The sequence below is a fragment of the Sebastes fasciatus genome, chromosome 19 (genome assembly GCF_043250625.1).
Source record: "Sebastes fasciatus isolate fSebFas1 chromosome 19, fSebFas1.pri, whole genome shotgun sequence".
NCBI classification, from domain to species: Eukaryota; Metazoa; Chordata; class Actinopteri; order Perciformes; family Sebastidae; genus Sebastes; species Sebastes fasciatus.
The window spans coordinates 4,292,621-4,315,168 of NC_133813.1; the positions used below are offsets into that span (position 1 = coordinate 4,292,621).

The 22,548-nt window shown below is 38.3% G+C and overlaps 2 protein-coding genes across 3 annotated transcripts; one reads left to right on the forward strand and one right to left on the reverse strand.

The window, feature by feature from the left end:
* Positions 1–883: 883 nt before the first annotated feature.
* LOC141757245 (3-hydroxy-3-methylglutaryl-coenzyme A reductase-like) lies at positions 884–10,702 on the reverse strand. The gene is made up of 19 exons (XM_074617599.1): positions 10,566–10,702; positions 9,506–9,702; positions 9,272–9,383; positions 9,088–9,175; positions 8,061–8,145; positions 7,837–7,942; positions 7,622–7,728; positions 7,389–7,508; positions 7,034–7,167; positions 6,474–6,921; positions 6,188–6,382; positions 5,404–5,562; positions 5,145–5,302; positions 4,907–5,012; positions 4,613–4,783; positions 4,268–4,408; positions 2,404–2,562; positions 2,115–2,269; positions 884–2,023 (listed from the first exon to the last, which is right to left on the reverse strand). The coding sequence occupies exons 2-19, from the start codon at positions 9,665–9,667 to the stop codon at positions 1,969–1,971; spliced, it is 2,661 nt and encodes an 886-aa protein (XP_074473700.1). The 5' UTR covers positions 9,668–9,702; positions 10,566–10,702; the 3' UTR covers positions 884–1,968.
* A 5,109-nt stretch (positions 10,703–15,811) lies between these two features.
* Positions 15,812–21,570, forward strand: LOC141757430 (beta-1,3-galactosyl-O-glycosyl-glycoprotein beta-1,6-N-acetylglucosaminyltransferase 4-like). Of its 2 annotated transcripts, XM_074617913.1 has the most exons (3): positions 15,812–16,180; positions 17,603–17,655; positions 17,758–21,570. In XM_074617913.1, the coding sequence occupies exon 3, from the start codon at positions 17,765–17,767 to the stop codon at positions 19,061–19,063; it is 1,299 nt and encodes a 432-aa protein (XP_074474014.1). In that variant the 5' UTR covers positions 15,812–16,180; positions 17,603–17,655; positions 17,758–17,764; the 3' UTR covers positions 19,064–21,570. The 2 variants fall into 2 exon arrangements, with proteins under 2 accessions (XP_074474014.1, XP_074474015.1); XM_074617914.1 differs by lacking the exon at positions 15,812–16,180 and having other exon boundaries at positions 17,384–17,655.
* The last annotated feature ends 978 nt before the right edge of the window (positions 21,571–22,548 follow it).

Sequence of the window (22,548 nt, forward strand, 5' to 3'; positions counted from 1 at the left end):
GAGCCTTTTGTTCACACACACATACACATACATTGCACTTAAAGGGAGCTACAGTGTGCAGACTTTCCTCTACATTTTAAATTGTCAATAAAACCTATATTGTGAGCTCTGCAGGTGAACCTCCATCACCATGAAGCTGGTAGAAATCTTTCTTTTTCAGCTCATCAGATGAGACCAGATACCTTCCTTGAGGTAAGTTACCTTTTTGTTTGCTTCCTGAAGTAGCATCCTCAGTTTATAGAAGACATATTTTATTCAGTTTCTCAAGCGTGTGCTCGGTTTAGCTTCTCAGATATTTCAGACCAAGATCTAAAAAGTGTAGTGTGTTGTAAAAAAGTGTCCTAAAATGGACAAAGTCGATTTACAACAGAGAATGTGTATAGTATAATATAGTATGTGAAAAAAAGTCATAGTATAGTAAGTCAAAAAAACTTTTGAAAAAAAAGTCATAGTATAGTAAGTCGAAATTTTTTTTTTTTTAAAGTCATAGTATAGTATGTCGAAATTTTTGGGGGGAAAAAAGTCATATAGTATGTCAAAACTTTTTTTGAAAAAAAGTCATGGTATAGGATGTCGACATCTTTTTTGAAAAAAAGTCATAGTAAAGGATGTCGAAATTTTTTTCGGAAAAAAGTCATAGTAAAGGATGTCGAAATTTTTTTCGGAAAAAAGTCATAGTATAGGATAACGAAATTTTTTGGAAAAAAAGGTCATAATGTCGAAAACATTTTTCGGAAAAAATTCATAGTATCGTATGTCAAAAACATTTTTGTGAAAAAGGTCATAGTATAGTTTGTCGAAAAATGTCATGGAAAAAAAGTCAGTGTGTTGTAAAATTTCACAAGTCATCAAATGACGCCACGTTTACGACAAATGAGACATCTTTAAGAGGGAACATTTTCAGTTTAATTCTTTTCTTGTTAAATAAAACATAGTACAATCTTTTCAAAATAATAGCTTAAAATTGAATATTCTATCTAGACATGCTAAGGCTCAACGTCTCCAAGACATCCTGCATGTAAGGCCATCTCTGAGCCACATTGCTTTCCGAAAAAGGACAATACAAGATCCTGCAGTATAGGAGTAGTCAGTGGTGCCTTTAACTTCCACCATGCCAATAAATCCTCCCATTGTCTCGCACATATGTTAGTGTAGCATGAAACTTTATTAAATTAGTTAATATGGCTTTGAATTTCCTCAAACAAACAACCCGCCTGTAACAATCTGTCCAAAAAAGTCACTCTGTGACAAAAACCTGCTTTTTCCTTCATGGAACCAGCAGCCACATTCATTCTACGGTATACACGGTATACAGTAGCATCTTACATCAGGAAAGGTTGTGCAAGTGATATCCTACAACACTGATTAAGTAAAACATACATTCAGGCAAAAGGTTGCCATTTTTAAACTTGCGCAAATGTCACCCACGTTGTCTCAAGCAAGCATTTGGCAAGTGAAGATCCAATTTCTCAGAGAAAAACATGTTATGGCTGTTTAAAGATCTCACTTCATGCATTTTAGATGAAAAAAACGTACAAGAATCAATGCGGTAGTTCCATTGTATGGTAGGAGAAGCGATTTGACTCTCAAGAGGCACACAGGATACTTGTTCAAGACTTTGCAGCGTGGTGGATTTCACCAATCCAGACCACATCAGTAATTCACAGTTGTCTGAAAGATGAATGCCAACAACAAAAACACGACTGCAATGTTCAGTTGCAGGCAAATGGCACAAATAAGTAACGTCAACAAAAAGTCTTTATGCAGTCAGCGGGGCGTCAGGCAAAGCATGCACACGTTGGCTGTGGTCTTCAGCATGTGTTGGGTCTGCTTGTTAGCCTATTAGTCTTTAACATCTAGATGTCCACGACAATGAAATCTTCTCAGTTCTCACCGTGAAGTTTTCCTCTGTTAGCTGGAGTGCTCGTTCAGTTTGGCCGACTGATGATGGACCGGCAACATTTAATGTCACGCGGCTGTCTGCGACTTTGACGAAGGTGTTTCTGACAGGTTTGTTTTAGATCTGGGAGTGAGAAACGGGACAAAGTCAGCAATCATGGGGGAAAACTACCACGTTTACAAAAGGTGAATAAAATGTGAGTAATATATCTAACCTGTTGTGGGCCAGGTGACTCTTGACGAGGTGTCCAGCAGCTAGAGCGGCCATGAGGGAGAGCTCACCTGCCAGCACGGTGGCACAAACCACTCGGGCCAGCTGACGGGCGTTATCACCTGGCTGGTTGGAACTGGTACCTTGGACACCGAGCATCTAAAGACATAGATGGATACAGCCATTGGGTGAATTATACATCAGCAAAACATCATAAAACTGTGATACCAATCTCATCAGTCTGTATTTAAAGCTGAAGTAGGCAGATTGGAGCAAATTATAGGTGATATTACCTGTAGACAGGCCTGCTGTGGTGCCAGGTTTGTGCCTCCTCCCACAGTGCCCAGCTCAATGGAGGGCATCGTACAGCTGATGTACAGATCCTCCCCTTCTGGACCAGCAGGCTCCATCTGAGTGATGCAGTTGGAGCTTCCTACTGTCTGAGCGGGGTCCTGAAACAAGCAATACAACAATTTTACTTCAACAACTAAGAAACTTAATTTCAAGTGTGGCACCACTAGTATGTCTAAAAAAAAAAATCATAGTATAGTATGTCGTAAAAAGTTAGAAAAAAAGTCATAGTATGTCAAAAAAAAAAAAAAAAAAAAGTCCTGGTAAAGTATGTCGAGAAAAGTCAGAAAAAAAAGTCAGTGTGTAAAAAAAAAAAAAAAAAAAGTCATGGTGTATGTCGAAAAAATTCAGAAAAAAAAGTCAGTATGTTAAAAAAGAAAAAAAAAATCAGCACAGTCTGTCGAAAAAAGTCAGAGTATGTATATTAAAAAAAAAAAAAAAGTCATGGTATAGTATGTTTCGACATACTATGTACTGTGATTTTTTTTATTTTATTTTTTTTTTTATAACATACTATGACTTTTTTGGACCTTTTTCGACATACTATACTGTGATTTTTTTTTATTTTTTTTTTTAACATACTATGACTTTTTTTCTGACTTTTTTCGACATACTGTACTGTGATTTTTTTATTTTTATTTTTTTTATAACATACTATGACTTTTTTTCAGACTTTTTTCGACATACTATACTGTGACTTTTTTTTTTTTTTACATACTATGACTTTTTTTCGACATACTGTACTGTGATTTTTTTTTTTTTATAACATACCATGACTTTTTTTTTTTTAACATACTATGACTTTTTTTCGACATACTGTACTGTGATTTTTTTTTTAATAAATTTTTTTTTTTAACATACTATGACTTTTTTTCTGACTTTTTTCGACATACTATACCATGACTTTTTTTTTTTTTAACATACTATGACTTTTTTTCTGACTTTTTTTCGACATACTGTACTGAAAAAAGTCATGGTATAGTATGTCGAAAAAAGTCATAGTATGTAAAAAGAAAAAAAGAAGTCAGTATAATGTGTTTGAAAAAAGTCATAGTATATGTGAAATTTTTTTTTTTAAAAAGTCAGAAAAAGCCATAGTATTGTTGGATTTATTATGTACAAAAGTGCTTACAATGACCTGCAATAACCTGATTGTTGGATTTGTTGTGCATGAAGTGTTTGCGAGGACAGGGAGGATGCACATTCTGTTCTTTTGCAAGGTCAAGGAGAGAATGGAGTCAGAAGAAGAAACAAAAAAGAAGATATGCAGCAAAAACATCACGTGCCATAAGCTCATGAATATTGATTTGTGTAAAGCTTAAATACGCTGGATCAGGGATAGCTCGGGGTTCAGACTTCACGAACTGACCCATGCACTGTATGTTGTCAGGGACATGTTGATTGGATCCAGATATCTGTAAACTCTTTTATTTTTACTTATGCAACATTAATTGTTCGGAATAAATTGTATTATTATGCTTTAACCCGTCTGTTTGGAAAATCTCTTTGTCACACAAGATTAACCAACACGTAACTGGGCCTTGACCTCTTGGAGGTAGAAGGCCAGTTCCTTCAGTATGTATATAAAAAAAAAAAAAAAAGTCATAGTATTGTATGTCAGTATGTGTATAGTATAGTATGTGACTCAAAGTCACGACTGAGTTACACCAGGAATATGAGCCATTTCACAATGTAAACATGCTGTAATTATTTTTATCATCATTCTGAATCCTCTGGATTTTTTTTAACCTCATTGTATGTTAGTTTCAGAAATCAAAGGCTTAAACATGTTGAGTGATGTATTACCTGTCCACAGGCGATGTAGATGGCTGCTACAATGTTGGCCGCATGAGCATTAAAGCCCCCGATACTGCCAGCCATGGCCGAGCCCACCAAGTTCTTGTTGATGTTCAGCTCCACCAGAGAAGATGTGCTGCTTTTCAACACCTACGGACACATTAATGGGTTGTTTTACTAAGAAGTGTATGATTTCACAAATAGAAATAAACAAAAACTGTAAATCAAATGAATGAATAAACTGTGATTTTTGTTCCCTGACTGATATAAGATTGGTTTTAGCAAGTGAGCAGGTGAATTCCACTGTTACGATTTAAAATACAAACAGAGGAGTTTGGTTTTAGTTGTCTTTACCTCCCGGACCACGTTGGCAGGGATGGTGGCCTCACACACAGCAGACTTTCCCCGACCCAGGATCCAGTTAATGGCTGCAGACTTCTTGTCAGTGCAATAGTTGCCACTGACCGACAGCACCTCCACGTCTGGATACTGCTGCTGGAGTCTCTGCAGAGCCTGCTCAGTACCCTGGATAAAACACAGCACACACACACTTTTAAGTATTTACAGCATTGGAGATGCAAAAATACACAGACAGGAGCAAGAGTTACATTCAAATTGCATTGACTGCTGTGCAACATTTGGTCGTACCTTGGAGAGCATGTTCATGCCCATGGCGTCTCCTGTCTGAGACTGAAAGCGAATGTACAAGTTCCTCCCAGCTAAGCCCACCAGCAGCTTCTCCAGACGAGCAAACCTACAAAGAGCAAATATTCATTTATGATCTGTTCGTCCTCCAATACTACCAAAATAACATTTTATAGGTGTGACCAAAGGAAAAGCCTGCAATCATTCCATCAGTGTTTTCTGTCCCGGTGTTTCCACTGACCTGCTGGTCTCGTCGAAAGCCTCTTTGATCATGCTGAATCCGTCCGAGGTCTCCAGCCAGACTTTGACCTCTGCAGCCCGGCACGCCGAGGGCAGCCTCACCACAGGACCCCTGGTCATACTGTCAGCGAGGATGCTGCTGCGGCAACCCCCGCTCAGCTGAACAGGAAGAAGACAATAGAGTCAGCAGAGCACACACACACACACACACACACATACACACAGGCAACAACAGCTAGAGCTAGATCTGCCTCACTTACAGAAAGCGCCCTGCATCCTCTGTTGGTGCTGGCTACCAGGCAGCCCTCTGTGGTCGCCATAGGAATGTAAAACTGCTTCTCATCCAACAGAAGAGGACCAGCCACTCCTACCGGCACCGGCATGTAGCCAATGACATTCTCACAGCAAGTACCCATCACCTGCAGGGCAAGAACACAAAGTAATACAGACTACATCAACACCATGCAGCAGCTGCAACATGAACACACAAACAAATGTGAGATAATGAATGTGCTTGTAGATTAGACCAGTGATTCTCAAAGTGGGGTCTGTGGAACTCTTGTCAGGATGTCCGCGAAATAATTTGCAAATTTGGGGACTATTTGCACCAATAAAACAAGCATCTTGTGTCCATTATTCACCAACGTTACCTTTGGGCCAATAGAAACTGTGACATGAACAAAACGACTTTTTTATGACATACTACACTGACATTTTTTTGCTAAATTTTTCAACATACTATACCAAAATTTTTTCGACATATATACTAAGATTTTTTTTCATGACTTTTCTATTCTTATATTCTATGACTTTTTTTTTGTACAAAATTTTAACATACTATACTATGAATTTTTTCCATAAACTTTTTCAACATACTATATTATGACTTTTATGAAATTTTTTGAAATACTAAACGATGACTTTTTTTATGAAATATATCAACATACTAAAACTTTAGTGAGTTAAAAAAGATTTAAGTTGAGAACCCACAGATTAGACAACATAGACACCATCAAAAGTGAAAGACATGCATGTCACCAATACCTTAGAATAGTCGTAGTCTTTATAAGGCAAAGAAGCCAAAGCAGAGAGAACAGGCAGTTTGGGTGAAAGCATTTCTCTTCTGATGGCCACGCCCCTCTCTGGAGTCTCCAGGACAGCTTCCAAATTATAGTTCAGGATGTTACGTGAGGTTACCAGGTTCATCACATCTTTATCGCTAAGAAAACGGGGCCCCCTCTGGAAAGCAACAAACCAGTGATTTATTAAACCTTCAGACAAATAAAGGACTAAAGATATCTTCTGCTTTCCATCTCCTCCGGCAGCTTACCTGAGGATCTGAGAGGATGGTCATACATTCCTCCAGCGTCCGGGCCTCTGAATCACAGCTACTTTGAGGAACATGAGGTGTCGGAGCAAGAGAGTCCCCAAAACATGAAACACAGGGGCCGTTCTCCACTGGGGCTGCTGGAGTCTGAGTCGCTTCTGTTGTCCAATTATAAGCCTCACCCCGCTTTCTGAATGCCGTGTCAGCCTCAGGGGAAAGTTTAGTGTCAGGGCTGGTTACTAAGAAACCGTTCATGGTTGTCTGGGGTTTCGGGGTTGAGAAGTCCCTCCTGCAGCAGTCCCCTGCCACCCTGGGCTTCTGGGTCGGAGGAGAGCTGCTAATGGGACTCATCAGAGATAGGGAAGACTCTGTCTCCGTTTGCTCAAAGAAGACGTACTTCACAGCCAGGAGCAGGGCTAGACCGAGAGTTATCACCTGTTCCAGGTCCATACTGGTCGGAGGGGAAGAGAGACAAAGTGATACATCAGTAAGTTACTGCACAGGAATCAATAACAGGCAAATGTATTCATGGAATGAGCAGCTTCCTTGTTTAATGCTTTTACCTGGTGAGCTTCAGAGGCCACATGGTACCACCAGAGTCCAGTCTCTTAGCTATGGGCCCCTCCACCGAGCGATTCTGATTGGGATGCTCAGCTGCTAGTCGAGTGTGAGCATGAACCAAGGCCAGGGCCAGAGACTGAGGAGGATATCAAATACATAGATTGTTTACATCAGGTGTGTCAAACTCTATTTCACTAAGGGTCACACTTGGAAATGAGAATCACATCAAGGGCCAGACATATATAGTTTCTATATACTTCCTATCTGTGTTGCATTCCTGTATCTTTGCTGTTGCAAATAAATTAAAAAAAAGAGTTCTTGACATCTGTGTTAACAGAGCTGAATACAGTTTCTCACCATGATGATTTTAACCCTCTGGGTCACAGGATTGGGCTTGTTGTCCTCTTCTTCAGCCAGCACACGGGCAAAGTGGCTCAGCTGCCAGATCGGACGGCCCTCACGACTTTCCCTGGACAGCTAATACACACAAACATGCAGCATGAGCACACACACACAGAAATTCACTTTGAGATGCAAGGAACTCATCTCAGACTATAGTTCTCCCAAATGTAACTATATATCATCCTTACCTCCAGGACCAGGGAGACACACGCAGGGAAGAAGGTCATGAAGACAACGTAGTTGGCCAGGACAGACATACAGCCAAAACAACACATGATCTCTAATTGAGGCACACCTGGAAAACAACAGAAAATAGAAATGATTTATGATGATCACAGAGTATTAAAAATATAGAACATAGCTGGCACCGTGCTGGAGAACAATACATATTAGTATTCCTCACCTGACATGGTGCCAATCCCAATGACCAGACACTCAACCAGAGCATCCAGGGTGAAGGTGGGTCCCAGGATGGCCATGCCCTGGGAGATGTTCTCCCTCACCTCCTCCTATACACAAGACACAGATCCATAGCACTAGTCAGCGACACCTCAACTACCTATGAATCAACACAGATCTTATTTCAGTTCACACATACACCTAAACAAGGTGTATGTGTTACATTACCTGAGAGTTTGAGCTGAGGGCAAATTTGGCCAATGTACAGGCTTTGGACAGGTCAATGAGCAGGAGGAAGAACGGCAGGGCTTCACTGGAGGGGAAAGAGACGAAAGTCAATCAGGGAAGGTCATTGTACTATTTTACTGCGGAAGCGTGTCTACATTGTTGAAAAGCCAAAGAGGTCCACAAGTGACACTGACATTCATATGGGTCAAAGTGTCCTCTGTGACAACTTTAAGATCCTTCTAGTGATATCTTTTATATCAGAGCTCTGGTTATGACATACGGTGTATTATCATGTCTCTTTGATAATCATATTGATGGATGTGCAGGTAATTTTGACCCTAATTCTTAGTCACAGCTGTAAACCATTGCAATAGGGCTGCACGATTATGGTAAAAATCATAATCACAATTATTTTTGTCAATATTGAGATCACGATTATTTAACATGGTTACTCAGACTTTAAAAACATCATGGATTTAGAAAGAACATTTTGTAGCCTACATTTTAAAGTCAAATGCATCAATGTGGTGCACTTTGAGAGCTAAATTAAGAGACTACACCTATGAAAGACTTTGTGCTCTAGTAAACAATTTAATCATAAACACATTGGTTGTATAGATATGAATGGTGATGACAACGCAAAAAAGTCACACCCACAAAGCATGGCAAACGAGACGAGGTCTGTATGTTTCAAGACGGGTCAGGTGGGTTGCCGACATGACATCCTCAGTGTGGCTGTCCCACAACGAGCACCAAGTGGCGAGGTCCAGGCGCGAGCAATTGCACAGCCCTACATTGCAATGGCCAGAGGGCACAGTACTGTATATCACCTGACCGACCTGAATGCAAATTGTTTGATCTCACCGCCATACTACTTGTGTTTTGTTCATCTATTAACTGCGGTAAGGACAAGACAGGACAGGAATAGCAACCTCAACCATAAGCAGAAAGATTCAGCTATCATAAACTGATGAAGAACTTGTAATAATCTGTCTGCGGAATAATAAATATATGTTAGTACACTTACTTTAAACCTGTCAGCTCTTTCCCAAAGAAGTGGATGACCACTGTACTGAAAACAAAGCTGGAAAACACTGTGAACAACCCTGCAATACCTGTAGGAAGAGAAAATTATGACAGTTTAAATATATATACTGAGTGTAGCATCTTCATAACTACAACTTTGTTCTACAAAATCCCATCACACTAACCTAGTATATATTTGGAGCCCAGTTGTCGCAGATTCTTGAACTGGAAATAGATGTAAACGATGGCCATGCAGCGTGTGATTGTTAGGATGATTATGTCACTGCTGTGGACTTTCTGTAGGAAAACAAGAACACACATATTTTGTTTTTAACACTACTTGAGCAACTCCTTCTCTTTCTTGTTGACATTAGGGATGAGCTGCCACACCCACGCCTAGCCACCTAAAACAGACTCACCTCCTCGACTTTAGGGCACTCATTCCAGGTGCACATCTGGCTGCTGGCTGCCAGGTTGTTCATAGATACTAGGCAGACGGTGAGAGCCAGGGTGCCCACTATTACCTCCCATGGGTGGGAGGCCACCAGCAGGCCATGGAGCCTGAACAGACGTGCCAACATGGTGCCTTTCCTGCTACCTAAGGTCACAGCCTCACCTATATTAAAAAGGATGAAAGCACAATCATTCCCAATCAATGCGACAATAAGATATATAAGATGATTAATGAGGTGATAATGGCAAACCAAACTGTCTGAATGTTTAGCTAGCAGCTGTAAGACCATAATATAGCTACCGTGAAAGATAAGCATATTGTTTATTTATTTTGCACAATTTAAGACAACACAACATAACAAAAAAAATAAATGAATAATATACAGTGCAGGAAGAGGCAAAAAAAAAACCACTGGGCTGATCTGAAGCCTTCACCTAGAGACAAGGTTAATATAAAGAAATAATATGACTACATAATAGTGATAACAAAACAATTAGGACAAGATATATATAATAACAACAATAACAATACAGTAAATATATCAAAAAAGACGTGTGTGTGTGTGTGTGTTGCGTGGAAGTGTATGGTTAGTGTTTGTGAGGAGGATATTGATTTAAATATCTATAAAGACTTTGTGAGTGGGAAAAAATAAAAAAGATAAAAACAGATACATAGATTTTACACCTGAGAATTTGTTTTAAAATAGGTAAATAGGAACTGCTCAGGAATATTCACACCAGAAAGTATCTTATGAATAAAAACACATATTGAGATCATAAATAGTAAGAATGTGGAGTTCAAAATATGCAGACTCACTCAAGTGTAGTGTTCAACGTGTATAAAGACAGACAGAACATGTGTTTCAGATGACAGCTGCTGTTTCCTCTAGTTAGCATTAGCTACATGTTATAACACAGAGGTTAGCATGAGCTACATCAGCTGTCACACCCAGCAAGGTCACTTCATCCCAACACACTTTATGAACACTTTAACTACTTTATAATGAACATGTTGACTTCACGTACTTGTAAATGTAAGTTCCTTGTCGGTCAGAGAGTCCTTTCCATGACAACATCAAACAAACTGCTCAGCTAGCTAGCTTCATCATGTAGCGACGTCAACATGGCGATGCGGAAATGCTGACGTCACTTCATGATACGTCACTTCATGATACGTCACCGGGGCGTGGTGAAAGATGAAGCAGAGGTGAAGGCTGATTTATCAAGACAATATTTTTAAAGATTTTATTTTATTTTATTTTATTAGGGGAACATTTTGTTTTTGATTTCTCCAAAGAACTAATTATAATATATTATAATATATTATATATTATATATATAGAGAAATATATTTTTATAATAAAAATAAAAATAAAAATAATTATAATTATGTTATTATTTTAATTTTATGTTAATTTTAATTTTAATAATTTTAATAATGTCATTATTTTTATTTTTATTTATTTTTATTTTATTATCTTATTATTTTATTATTGTATTATTAGTAGAAGTATTATTATTATTATCATTATTATTATTATTATTATTATTATTATTATTATTATTATTATAATTATTATTGTTATTATTATTGTTGTTATTATTATTATTATTATTATTATTATTGTTATTGTTATTGTTATTATTATTATTATTATTATTATTATTATTATTGTTATTATTATTATTGTTATTATTATTATTATTATTATCCTAGCAAAATAGTTTAATCATAAATGTAAATTTAGCAACAATAAATCTTGTTTTGGTGTTTTCGTGAAGGATGTTAAACGAGACGAGGTCTGTGTGTTTCAAGATAGGTCAGGGGGTAGCCGACATGACACCGCCACACTGAGGACTGGTCTCAGTGTGTCATGTCGTCCAACAACGAGCACCAAGTGGCGAGGTCCATCAAGTTTTTATTTTATTTTATTAGGGGAAAATGTTGTTTTTGATTTCTCCAAAAAAAAAGAAGAAAGAAAAATATATAATTTTGCTATTCTTTTTTTATATTTTTTATAATAATAATAATAATAATAATAATAATAATAATAATAATAATCCTAGCAAAATATTTTAATCATAAATGTAAATTTAGCAACAATAAACCTTGTTTTGGTGTTTTCGTGAAGGATATTAAACTATATGTAAAACTAATTTCTAATTCGACCAACAAAAAAGGCTATTAAGATATTTATTTATGTTTGTTTCATAACATCTTTGTCTAATAAAAAATAAAAAAATACGGAACAAAAAAAAAACAGAAGTGAAGGCTGTGGAAACCATAGAGAAGATGACAATTTAAACAAATGACATGGTTGTTTTGATGTTTTTATCATATTTCATCATATCATATATGTTTGTTCATATACAAATGATGCCATATCTTGTATCTCTATATATATATTCACTGTACATATATTTCAGACTTTTACTTACTGTTTTACACCTGTTTATTTTTATATTATTATGTATATTTATTACTTCTCATACGCATAATTTATCACAGCCCTGGGGAAGTTTCATGGTGGTATCAAATGGGGAAGTTTCATGGTGGTATCTATTAATCAACTTACTTCCTTACGTCATAACGTTTATTGTGTGGTCAGTTTATTGGAGAAGTTATTCAGCCACATTCAACAGTCTCTCTCTGTCTCAGTAAATATCATGTTGCTTTACTGCAGGTAGAATTTTCATATGTAAGATTCATGCAAACCACATCTGTTTGTTTCACTTTCAGAGAGTCAATAAGCTGCTCTGTGCTCTTCGTGGTGTGTTGGCATTTGAATCCTGTCTCAGTTTAATTTAATCAAATTAAGTTTGTCCTGTTCCTGTAACTAGATAACGCTGACGGGATGATCAACTGGCTCCACGGTTCAGTCTCTTACAGTATCACCTTGTTCTTCAGCAAAACAGCATGTGGACTTCTGCACGAAATACCTAAATTGTTAATCACTTCATTCATCCTTAGTGGTTCAAAATACATCTGAAGTTAAATCTCCTTGTTAAGAAGTTTTAAGCAAACATGACCTTGAGGCAGCTTAAGATGTTTGGTGAGGACTAAACTCAGTGACGGCAGTATCTGCAAGTTAGAACAAGAAAAAACTCTTTCTGTTTCTGTTTCTGTTTCTACATGGAAATCATTCATACACACACACAATATGTATTTGTCTGTGCTGATGGCTGTAAATACCAATACACTCGTTTAAACAGTCTTGAGGAGGTAGAAGCCACTAGGGGTCCCTCCTGAGTCTGCAGATGCTTTGCTATTTTCTTATACTATAAAACAAAATGATACTTCCTGTTTTACCTTTACAGAGTCAATGTTTATTTTGTCAGTTTGTTGTCTGTTGCTCACCTGTTGAGTTTGTGCTGTACACCTGCAACCACTAACTTCAGGTGCATTTCTTGGGTAGATTTATTTCAATATTGGCTTAGAAACGCTTCTCCCTTATTTAAAATATAATGTATCTGTTAGAGAGAGACAATTCCTAAATGTGCTAATAAAAAAACTGATAATATTACATTCAGCTTTCAAAATACAGCTGATTCTTTTGATTTTAAATCTGGTCCAAATGTTTTGTTCAGTCAGCCAATGATATAATAGAGGAGAATAAAGTTAGATGATGTTATTCCTTGTCTGCCTGTCTTACAAATAACTGCCTCGACTAAAAAGCTATTTTTTAACTACATTTCAAAGCTGCATTACTCTTCTCCAGATCTAAGACCATCCACTTCACCCCCCTTGGACATGTTTCTATGCAGGCTGCAATGGATTAGAGTAGATTTAGTTAATTTCATAAAACACAGCAGATGACTTGTCCTTAATAATGAAAATAATCATAATAATAAACATTATTTGAATAGCACATTTCATTCAAGAAATGCAGCACTCAGTGCTTTACAATAAGGGGAAACTGACATAGAAACATTAAATTCTCCCAGTAGACTGCACATCCCAAAAACTGACCATTCATTCATTCATGTGCAATTTCAAAGTATACTAAATTGTGCAATATCAATATTTTGTGCAATATAAGTATTTATTATATGTGCAAATGTGAACTGAACCATTCAGTCTGTATACTATTATATTTAGCTTTTTTTTTTTTTACTGCTGCTGTAACACTGCAAATCTCCCCGCTGGGACTAATAAAGGATTATCTTCTCTTAAAAACAGGGAAAACAAGATGGAAAATAAAACATATTTCATTAAATAAGATAAATAAAATTAAAAAGTAGACGTACGTAAAATGCATAACATAAGATGGAAAATAAAACCCACTGAATAATAATAACACTATAAATCAGTACTCATATTTGCTGCATGAACATATACATCAATAAACACTGCAGCAGCATCAAAATGTCCCCCGTCTCTACTATGACTATGTTTGCAATATCTGCTTCTTAAAAAAACACCTGAAAACTGATTTTATAATCTCATAGTTGGATGATAAGATTTTGTTCATTTAACGCTGTTAACCCACTATCAGGTCAGGATCACTCAGTGGCGATTTTAGACTCTTAAATTTCATCTCAGCACCCCTAAAATATAATTAGGCTTAGGCTCAGACTTAATGCTAGATGCTATGAAACTAGAAACCTAAGGAATCCAGTGGTACCAACCCATGATAGCTTGTCATAGCGCTCCAAAGTTAAAGGCTAAATTCTGGTGAGGAAAAACTGTCATGTCCATTTTCAAAGGGGTCCCTTGACCTCTGACCTCCAGATATGTGAATGTAAATGGGTTCTATGGGTACCCACGAGTCTCCCCTTTACAGACATGCCCACTTTATGATAATCACATGCAATTTTTTTGCATGTGATTATACATTTCTGCATAATGGGGTCCCTAAATTGTCCCTAATTGCATAAATTGGGTATCACTGTAAAGAGATTCTTGTGGATCCATTGAATTGAATCCTCACATTGTGCCTGCATTTTGTGTTAGATGTTAATCACAAACAGTGAAGGGGAGTGAATCTCCTCTTTATCTTTAAACCAGAGGATCTGGTTACTGACTGTAAACAGGTTTTTCTCACTTGTTTCCTCCAAACCTTCCTCATCCTGAGAGGCCGGAGTCTCACTTGAAAGGTCATGTGCATTTTTTGAGTGCCACAGTTTGAACAGTTTCTCTGTCTGTCTCTCTCTCTTCTTTTAGTGAGCTCAGATGACACAAACCATGGGGTTTTCATTCATCCTCTTTAATCAGCTGCATGGATGTCTGTAATTTTATTATTATTATTATTATTATTATTAATAGAAATAATAATAATAATAATAATAATCCTAGCAAAATATTTTAATCATAAATGTAAATTTAGCAACAATAAACCTTGTTTTCGTGAAGGATATAAAACTATATGTAAAAATCATTTCTAATTCGACCAATAAAAAGGCTATTAAGATATTTATTTATGTTTGTTTCATAACATCTTTGTCTAATAAAAAATGGAAAAAAAGTACACATCCAGCAGTAACGGAGAAAAACAACACAGGTGATCATATATATATATATATATATATATATCATCAGAACAAAAAAAACAGAAGTGAAGGCTGTGGAAACCATAGAGAAAATGACAATTTAAACAAATGACATGGTTGTTTTGATATGTTTTTATTAGATTTCATCAAAGGGGTGAAATGCAAAGGGAAAATTGTGCAGAAATATATGCAGAAGTACATAAATAAATACACACATTTAAAAATAGATATATAAAAAAATGAATACAAAAATAAAAACATAAATAAATATAAGGGGAAATTACAATTTTGCACTTTGTCTCAATTTTCTTGAATGTTTATGTAAAGCACTTTGAATTTCCCTGTTGCTGGAATGTGCTATACAAATAAAGCTGACTTGCCTTATGACTTTATTATCATAATATTACAACTTTTTTTTCTTGTAAACCTATGACTTTATTCTCATAATATTACAACTGTTTTTTTCTTGTAAACTTATGACTTTATTATCATATGACTTTTTTTTCTTGTAAACTTATGATCTTATACTGCACTAGAGCTTTTACACTATTTTTATTCTCCTATAGCTTTTGTTTTTATTTTCTAATCTTTAATGTTTTTATAACTGTTTTAATTATGTCTTAATGTTCTTTTGCACTATGTCTTGAATGTTTACGTAAAGCACTTTGAATTGCCCTGTTGCTGAAATGTGCTCTACAAATAAAGCTGCCTTGCCTTGCAGATGTCTGTAATTTACGCACAGCTCCATTTGCGCTCTTTTATTCCCTTTTTACAATTTATACTACGTGTAATAACACCCTTTGTGACATATAAAACGCAGAACAAGATTTCTGCATCTGTAATTAGTGCAGTTAGACGATATCCTGAGTCCCTCCCTCATTCTTTCCGGGTTTTTATTTGGGAAGTTGCAGCTCTCTCCTCTCCTCACACAGAGACTCAACACAGATTGACATCCAGAACGTGTTGCACTTCTTGCGCTCCTCTTTAAGATCTCTTTAGATGGATAAAGCAAGTTAAATCTCGGACTTTGGTTAATGGAGAGCTGGATCAAGTTGATATTGCCTTTAGATGTCGCACCAGTCGTGCGTAAAAAGAAGTGGAAATGGCACGGAAGATAAATGTCCACTCTTCTTATTTCTCCTGACACACCGGTGAGTTGCTTCTTGTTTTTTGTTTTTTCCAGGAAACGATTTTTTTTTCTTCTTTAATTTAAAGGGAGTGTTTGTAACTTTTGACATGTATAAATCTACCTGGTCGGGATCCATGCGCGCTCGCGTGTGGCTGAAGTCTCTGCTCCTCTGCCTGGACTCACACCGCGCTCCTTCTAGCTCCACCTCTCACACTCAACACACTCTACACGTGCATGCGTGCACACTCCACACTGCAGGAGAGTTAGTTTAGCTCTGAGAATATCTAGTGAATGTACAGTGGACGTTTGTGCAGAAATAACTTCTGCAGCTCCTCCAGACCAACAGAGGTTTCCGTGTCTTATGAAGTGACAGGGCTCCTCAGCGAGAAACGTTATCATCTCCGACCTGGTGCCAGTGTCTTCCTGCGGGCGCAGTCATAGATGATAACGTTTCTCTTCCTGCTTCAGCCCCGGCACCAACCCGCTTTTCGGCGTAAGCAGGAAAAGCGTTTCTGAAAAGCATTTCTGAAAGTTACAAATAGTCCCTTTTGAAGGGACTATTTGTAACTTTAAGAAATGCTTGTTAACAGCGACACCTGTGGCCGTTAAGTCAGCGAGTAACTTTATCGTCTCCGACCGCGGCCGGAGGGAACAGGGGAGATACCGGCACCCGGTCGGAGACGATAATGTTTCTCTCTGCGGAGCCCCGTCACTTCACAAGACACGAGAAACCTCTGTTGGTCTGGAGGAGCTGCAGCAGTTATTTCTGCACAAACATCCACTGAACATTCACTAGATATTCTCAGAGCTACTAACTCTCCTGCAGTGTGGAGTGAGCGCGCGTTCACGTCTAGAGGTGGAGCGAGAACGCGCGCGTTGTGTGAGTGAAGGCAGCGGAGCAGTCTGAACAGCGTAGCAACACGCGAGCGCGCATATGCGAGCGCAGGATCCCGACCCAGTAGATTTATACGTGTAAAAAGTTACAAACAGTCCCTTTAAGGTTAAAGGAATACATACACCTACTTGTAGAGGGACATACAGACAGCAGCAACAACATTCATAAAACGAAAAAAAAAAAGAAACATAAGAAAAAGAAAAGAAAAGAAAAAAAAAAGTAATACCCGTTGTGATAGTGCAGTGTCAAGAGATAAGTTCATATTCATATACATACAACCAACCTCATATATATATATATATATATATATATATACACAGTATATACATATGTCTATATCCGCACGCGCATTCATATATATATCCACTTAGACACATTCGCTTACACAATTATCTATTCTATTATACAGACAAAAAAAAGGACATATTTACATCCCTTTAGGTGACCTTTATCAACATTTTTTATTTATTAATTTTGATTGATTATTAAATAGATTTATTGCACAGAAAAACTGGTGTATGAAATCTGAATTTATCCTAAAACTTTTAGGGTGCGACTTGATGAAACGGTTTTCAAGACGCTCAGAGAAACGGTGGAGCAAGGTGAGTGTGTTTTAGTCAAATCCACACTTTCAGGTCTCCTGTTCTCACATGTTAATTATAGCTTGTTTTGGTTTCTGCTCATCCCGTTTCTTCTCCCCACAGAATAAATATGGGATGTTCATTACTGAGACTAAGAAGAAAATCATTCCTCCCTTCCCTCCTGTCACTGCTGACCCTGTGTGTCCTGCTACTGGTCAGTATGAAGCACAGCTACGTCCCCGTGTCTCTACCTCCCCCGGCAGCTTTAGATGACATCCAGACATTTCACAAGTACAATATTAACTGTTTGGCCATCTATGACATGGACCCAGTGGAGGTGGGAAAGTCGCTGATCATCAGACGGAAACAAGTCGTGGAGGACAAAGATGAGTGTCTGGTTAACCTCACCTCCAACTGCCCGTTATTCATCCAGTCCAGAGGTTATGATGACGAGTGTGTCTCAGAGGAGGAGAAAGACTTTCCTCTTGCTTACTCGCTGGTTGTGCATAAGTCTGCGTGGATGGTAGAGAGGCTCATCAGAGCGCTGTACTCACCCCGTAACATCTACTGCATCCACTATGATCAGAAGTCTTCAGCTGAGTTCATCTCAGCCATGGAGGGTTTAGCCGGCTGTTTGCCCAACGTCTTCATCGCCTCCAAGCGAGAGTCCGTCTTCTACGCGAGCATCAGCCGATTGAAAGCTGATCTCAACTGTCTGTCCGACCTTCTGGAGTCAGAAGTCAAGTGGAAGTATGTCATCAACCTCTGTGGCCAAGATTTCCCCCTCAGGTCCAACATCGAGCTGGTGTCAGAACTGGGGAAGCTGAAGGGAGCCAATATGCTGGAGACGAGCCGACCCAGTGTGACGAAGAAGGAGAGGTTCACCTTTCACTACGAGCTGAGGGATGCCAACTTTGAATATCAAAAACTGCCGGTGAAAACGGAGCGGTTAAAGACCCCGCCGCCACACGGCATGGAGATGTTCTCCGGCAACGCCTACTTCGTCTTGTCCCGGAACTTTGTGGTGCACATGGACTCCTCAGTTGTGGTGAAAGATTTTTTGGCCTGGTCAGAGGACACCTACTCACCGGACGAACACTTCTGGGCCACACTTGTTCGACTGCCGGGTGTTCCTGGAGAGGTGCCCAGATCGCAGCCCGACATCACGGACCTGATGAGTAAGACCAGGCTGGTGAAATGGCAGTACCTGGAGGAGAACCTGTACCCGCGCTGCTCGGGGGAACACGTCCGCAGCGTTTGTATTTATGGTGCAGCGGAAATGCGCTGGTTGCTCAACTACGGTCACTGGTTCGCCAACAAGTTCGACCCCAAAGTGGACCCCATTCTCATTCAGTGCCTTGAGGAGAAGCTGGAGGAAAAACAAAAGTTATTTCAATCAGTGGCATCTCCTAACTGTCGTAAGGGTTAACCAAAAGCTACTGTAGAGCAGCAATGATTAGTCGATTAATCAGTTAGTCGATCAAGAGAAGATTAATCAGCAACAGTTCGTTTAAAGAAGGTCATATCGTGAAAAATTTACTTTTTCAGTGCTTGTTTGCTCAAACATTTGTGTATCTGTAGTGCCTATCAACCCACAAACTGTGAAATAAGACAACACAGTCAGTTTTTTGTGGGCTGTCTAGATCAGAAAACATGTGATTCAACGAGCCATTCAGATGTGGCTCCCCTTCCCATGTCACATGCAGGCTCATTAGAATTTACCGCCTACAGCTTGAGAACTACCTTTAAGAGACCGGCGCTAAAACGGAGCATTTCAGACCAACCCGGTCTCAATCCCAACTCGTCAAATACCAACAATTAGGCAGCGCCTCTTGGCATCAGAAACCGCTGCACGAAGGCACCCTTAAGCGACAATATGTGATGAACCGGGCTTTCAACTAACTCCAATGAAAACCCACCTGCGGCGCTATTTGACGGTCGGATCAAGTGATGTAGTATTAATAAAGGGAAGGGTGGTGGTGGTGGATGGGTCAAACAAACAAGACTTTCAACCAGGAGACTGGAGTTCGTTTCCCGTGTGAAACTAAAACAAAATAACATTGACTTATTTTGTCACATGAGTCGCTAGTCAGTGAGGTTAACGTCAACCATGACCATTTCCTAATCCTCCGAGCAGTTTATTCAGTCTATTTTCACACGCTTCTTGTCAGTTATAATTGTATATTGTGCCCTATGGGCAAGTGTGTATCTCTGTTTTGGCTTATATGTGTTTTATCTATTTATTATTGAGCCTGTCAAAGACAAATTTCTGTTACTTGTGACAGACAAAGTTTTTCTTATCTTATCTTATCTCGAACTTGAGCCAATCGCAACGCTCGACTGCAGCTCCGGTTACACTGCACATGTGTTAAACCACCAACCTCAGTCTCTTTCAATAGGCCTTGACCCTTACTAAGTGGTTGTGTTGCTTAAACATTACATCCTGTGAAAATGGAAGTTCATTTTGAAAGGACACTATGCATATAACAAGCGTATGTTGACACACCGTGTGACCGTTTTGATTACCTCAAAAGTAACGCAAGACACATACCCCGTGCGTCAGTCTCCGATGTATCTGACAAGTTGGGAGTGAGAACGTGTTGTTCAGACAGAGGGTGAATACAGGTATATTCAGGCAGACAGTATGAGAAAAATAATGTGTTTTTTTAACATTAAAGCATGTAAACATGTTTTAGCAGTAACCCAAAATACAAGTATGAACCTGAAAACGAGCCTGATGTCTCCTTTAAGACGTTTTTCAGCACACATTTGATGGTTCCACTTTGTGAAATGTGGGAATTTATTGCTTTTTTGTCCTAAAAATTGTACGAAATTGATTCCTTTTGTATTTTGAACTGTTGGTGAAACAAAAAAAAGACATTTGATATCATCATTTTGGGTTTTAAGCAATTGTTAAGGGCATTTTTGTAAGTTTTCTGTTGTTTTATAAACCAAACGATTAATCAGTAATGGAAATAATCATTAGCAAAACTGTTTATTGCAACATGGCGTTATAGAGATTCTGTTTCCTTCTTACTGACATTCAGTCTTTCTTCAGCCAGGTTCAGAGGTTATAGTATATTTTGAGCTTTTTAAAAGGTATTTTAAAAGCCAACATGAATCCAGCATTTCGCCTTAAAGGGTTAGTTTATCCAAATGTATCTCTTGTGGCGTTTGTTTAGTAGATGAGAGGTTATTCTCTGTCTCCTGCCAAAGGACTACAGACGTAATCCATCACTTTTTTCTTGTGCAACATAAATTAACTACACCTTACATTTTGTTGTGCAACCCAACCCTGTGTTGTAGAATGAACAATAGATGAATAATGTCGGTGTTACTCAGGATGATTCAGACAGCTCACTGTGAACACTTTTCTTGCTACAGAAGAAATAAACAGGAGGAAATAGTCATGAATTGTACGTGTGTATTGTAAAGGAGAATGTGTTTGCTTTGGTATATGGAGGTATAAAAAGAAAGAGAAAGGATGGTCCAGGCTGTATTGAATGATTTGGGTGAAGGGAATGGGTGAAGGGACGACTGTCATCGGTGGCGTCGACATAATGCGGAAAAGCAAGTCAGAAAAATGGTAACATAGTCGTCATACATGGTCAAACTGCATTCTTTCTGCTGAAAGCATGTTGTCTCACCACACAACATATCGTTTAAATACCAGAGTTTCCCAAACTCCTTTTCTGGAGACCCATTTTTTAAAAATGACAAACCATCGCAACCCAATTCATATCTATCTTATTTATAAATCGTGAGAAGAGCAGATTTGTGCATAAAAGAACATCTTTACTGACATTTCCACATCACCTTATAATAGGTAAACCAGCCTTTTTCGAAGAGATATACGTGTTACGCATGTTTTACTGAAAACATATACACATGTTAAGTACTTAATGAGACCAAATAACTGCTTTTAGGCGAAGTTAAGAGGCTCTCGCTTTTTTCCTCTCATCCGTAAAACAAACATAGTATGCTAGCCTTTCATATTAGATTCAATGTTATAAGTACAAACACAATGTGAACATTCAGGCTCCCTCATGTGGCACAAAGCTCTACTGCAGATATAAACGATGGAAGTAATTCTGCAAAAATATTTGGCGACCCTAATAAAATATCCTGCGACCCACTTGAGGGTCGCGACCCAGTCTTTGGGAATCACTGGTCTATTTTATATAGAGACTAGGCCTGTTAATGGATTAAAATATTTAATCGCACATTTTTTTATCTGTTTAAAATGCTTATCTTGGGAGAAGTTTAAAATCTTTTGCCATGACGAATCAACTTCCCCGTCTGTATTGCGAAGCTGTTTGCATCGAGAACTATTAGTACCAACAGTGACGGGAAATGGAAATGTGGTGAGACTTCCTTTTGAGGTTTTAACTTGAGAAAATTTAGGTCACAGTTTGACAAGAAAAAGGCTGACAGTTAGCACTGAACAGGTTTTATCTCTTAGTGGTAGTCAACACTGACTGGTATCAAGTGTTAAGTACATACTGTATGTAGTACGTTCTCCTCAGGAATGTTACACAGCGTCTGTTTATGACCCTTGAACCATAAATTAGGAGAATATCTGTCCAACCTGTAACTATTACCTTAAACACAACACAACAAAACTCGCTGCAGTTTAGTTACAGAACACGGGCCGCTGCTCACGAGGCCATGACGGGGCGTTTAGGTTTCAGTAAATTATTAATTTTAGTGGTTTGTGTGACTGAGCTACATGACCTGGCATGAGAACGTTACACCTGCTGTGTGCACCAGCAGGAGTGTCAGGTGTTTGACTGGAGTGAGATTTTCTGCTGATGTTTTGTTCTACAGCCGACCTGGAGAGCAACTTCTGTGAATTGACGTTTTTTGTTTTTTTTACTTCTTTTTATTTGTACTTTTTCAATTAATTTATTTTAA

Bases quoted from the DNA above. Each gene is read 5' to 3' on its own strand.
- LOC141757430 (XM_074617913.1), top strand. From the start codon at position 17,765: ATGGGATGTTCATTACTGAGACTAAGAAGAAAATCATTCCTCCCTTCC.
- LOC141757245 (XM_074617599.1), bottom strand. From the start codon at position 9,667: ATGTTGGCACGTCTGTTCAGGCTCCATGGCCTGCTGGTGGCCTCCCAC. The intron at 9,384-9,505 runs GTGAGTCTGTTT...GTTTTCCTACAG, and splicing joins AGTGCCCTAAAGTCGAGGAG to AAAGTCCACAGCAGTGACAT. The intron at 7,943-8,060 runs GTAATGTAACAC...TCTTGTGTATAG, and splicing joins CCCTCAGCTCAAACTCTCAG to GAGGAGGTGAGGGAGAACAT.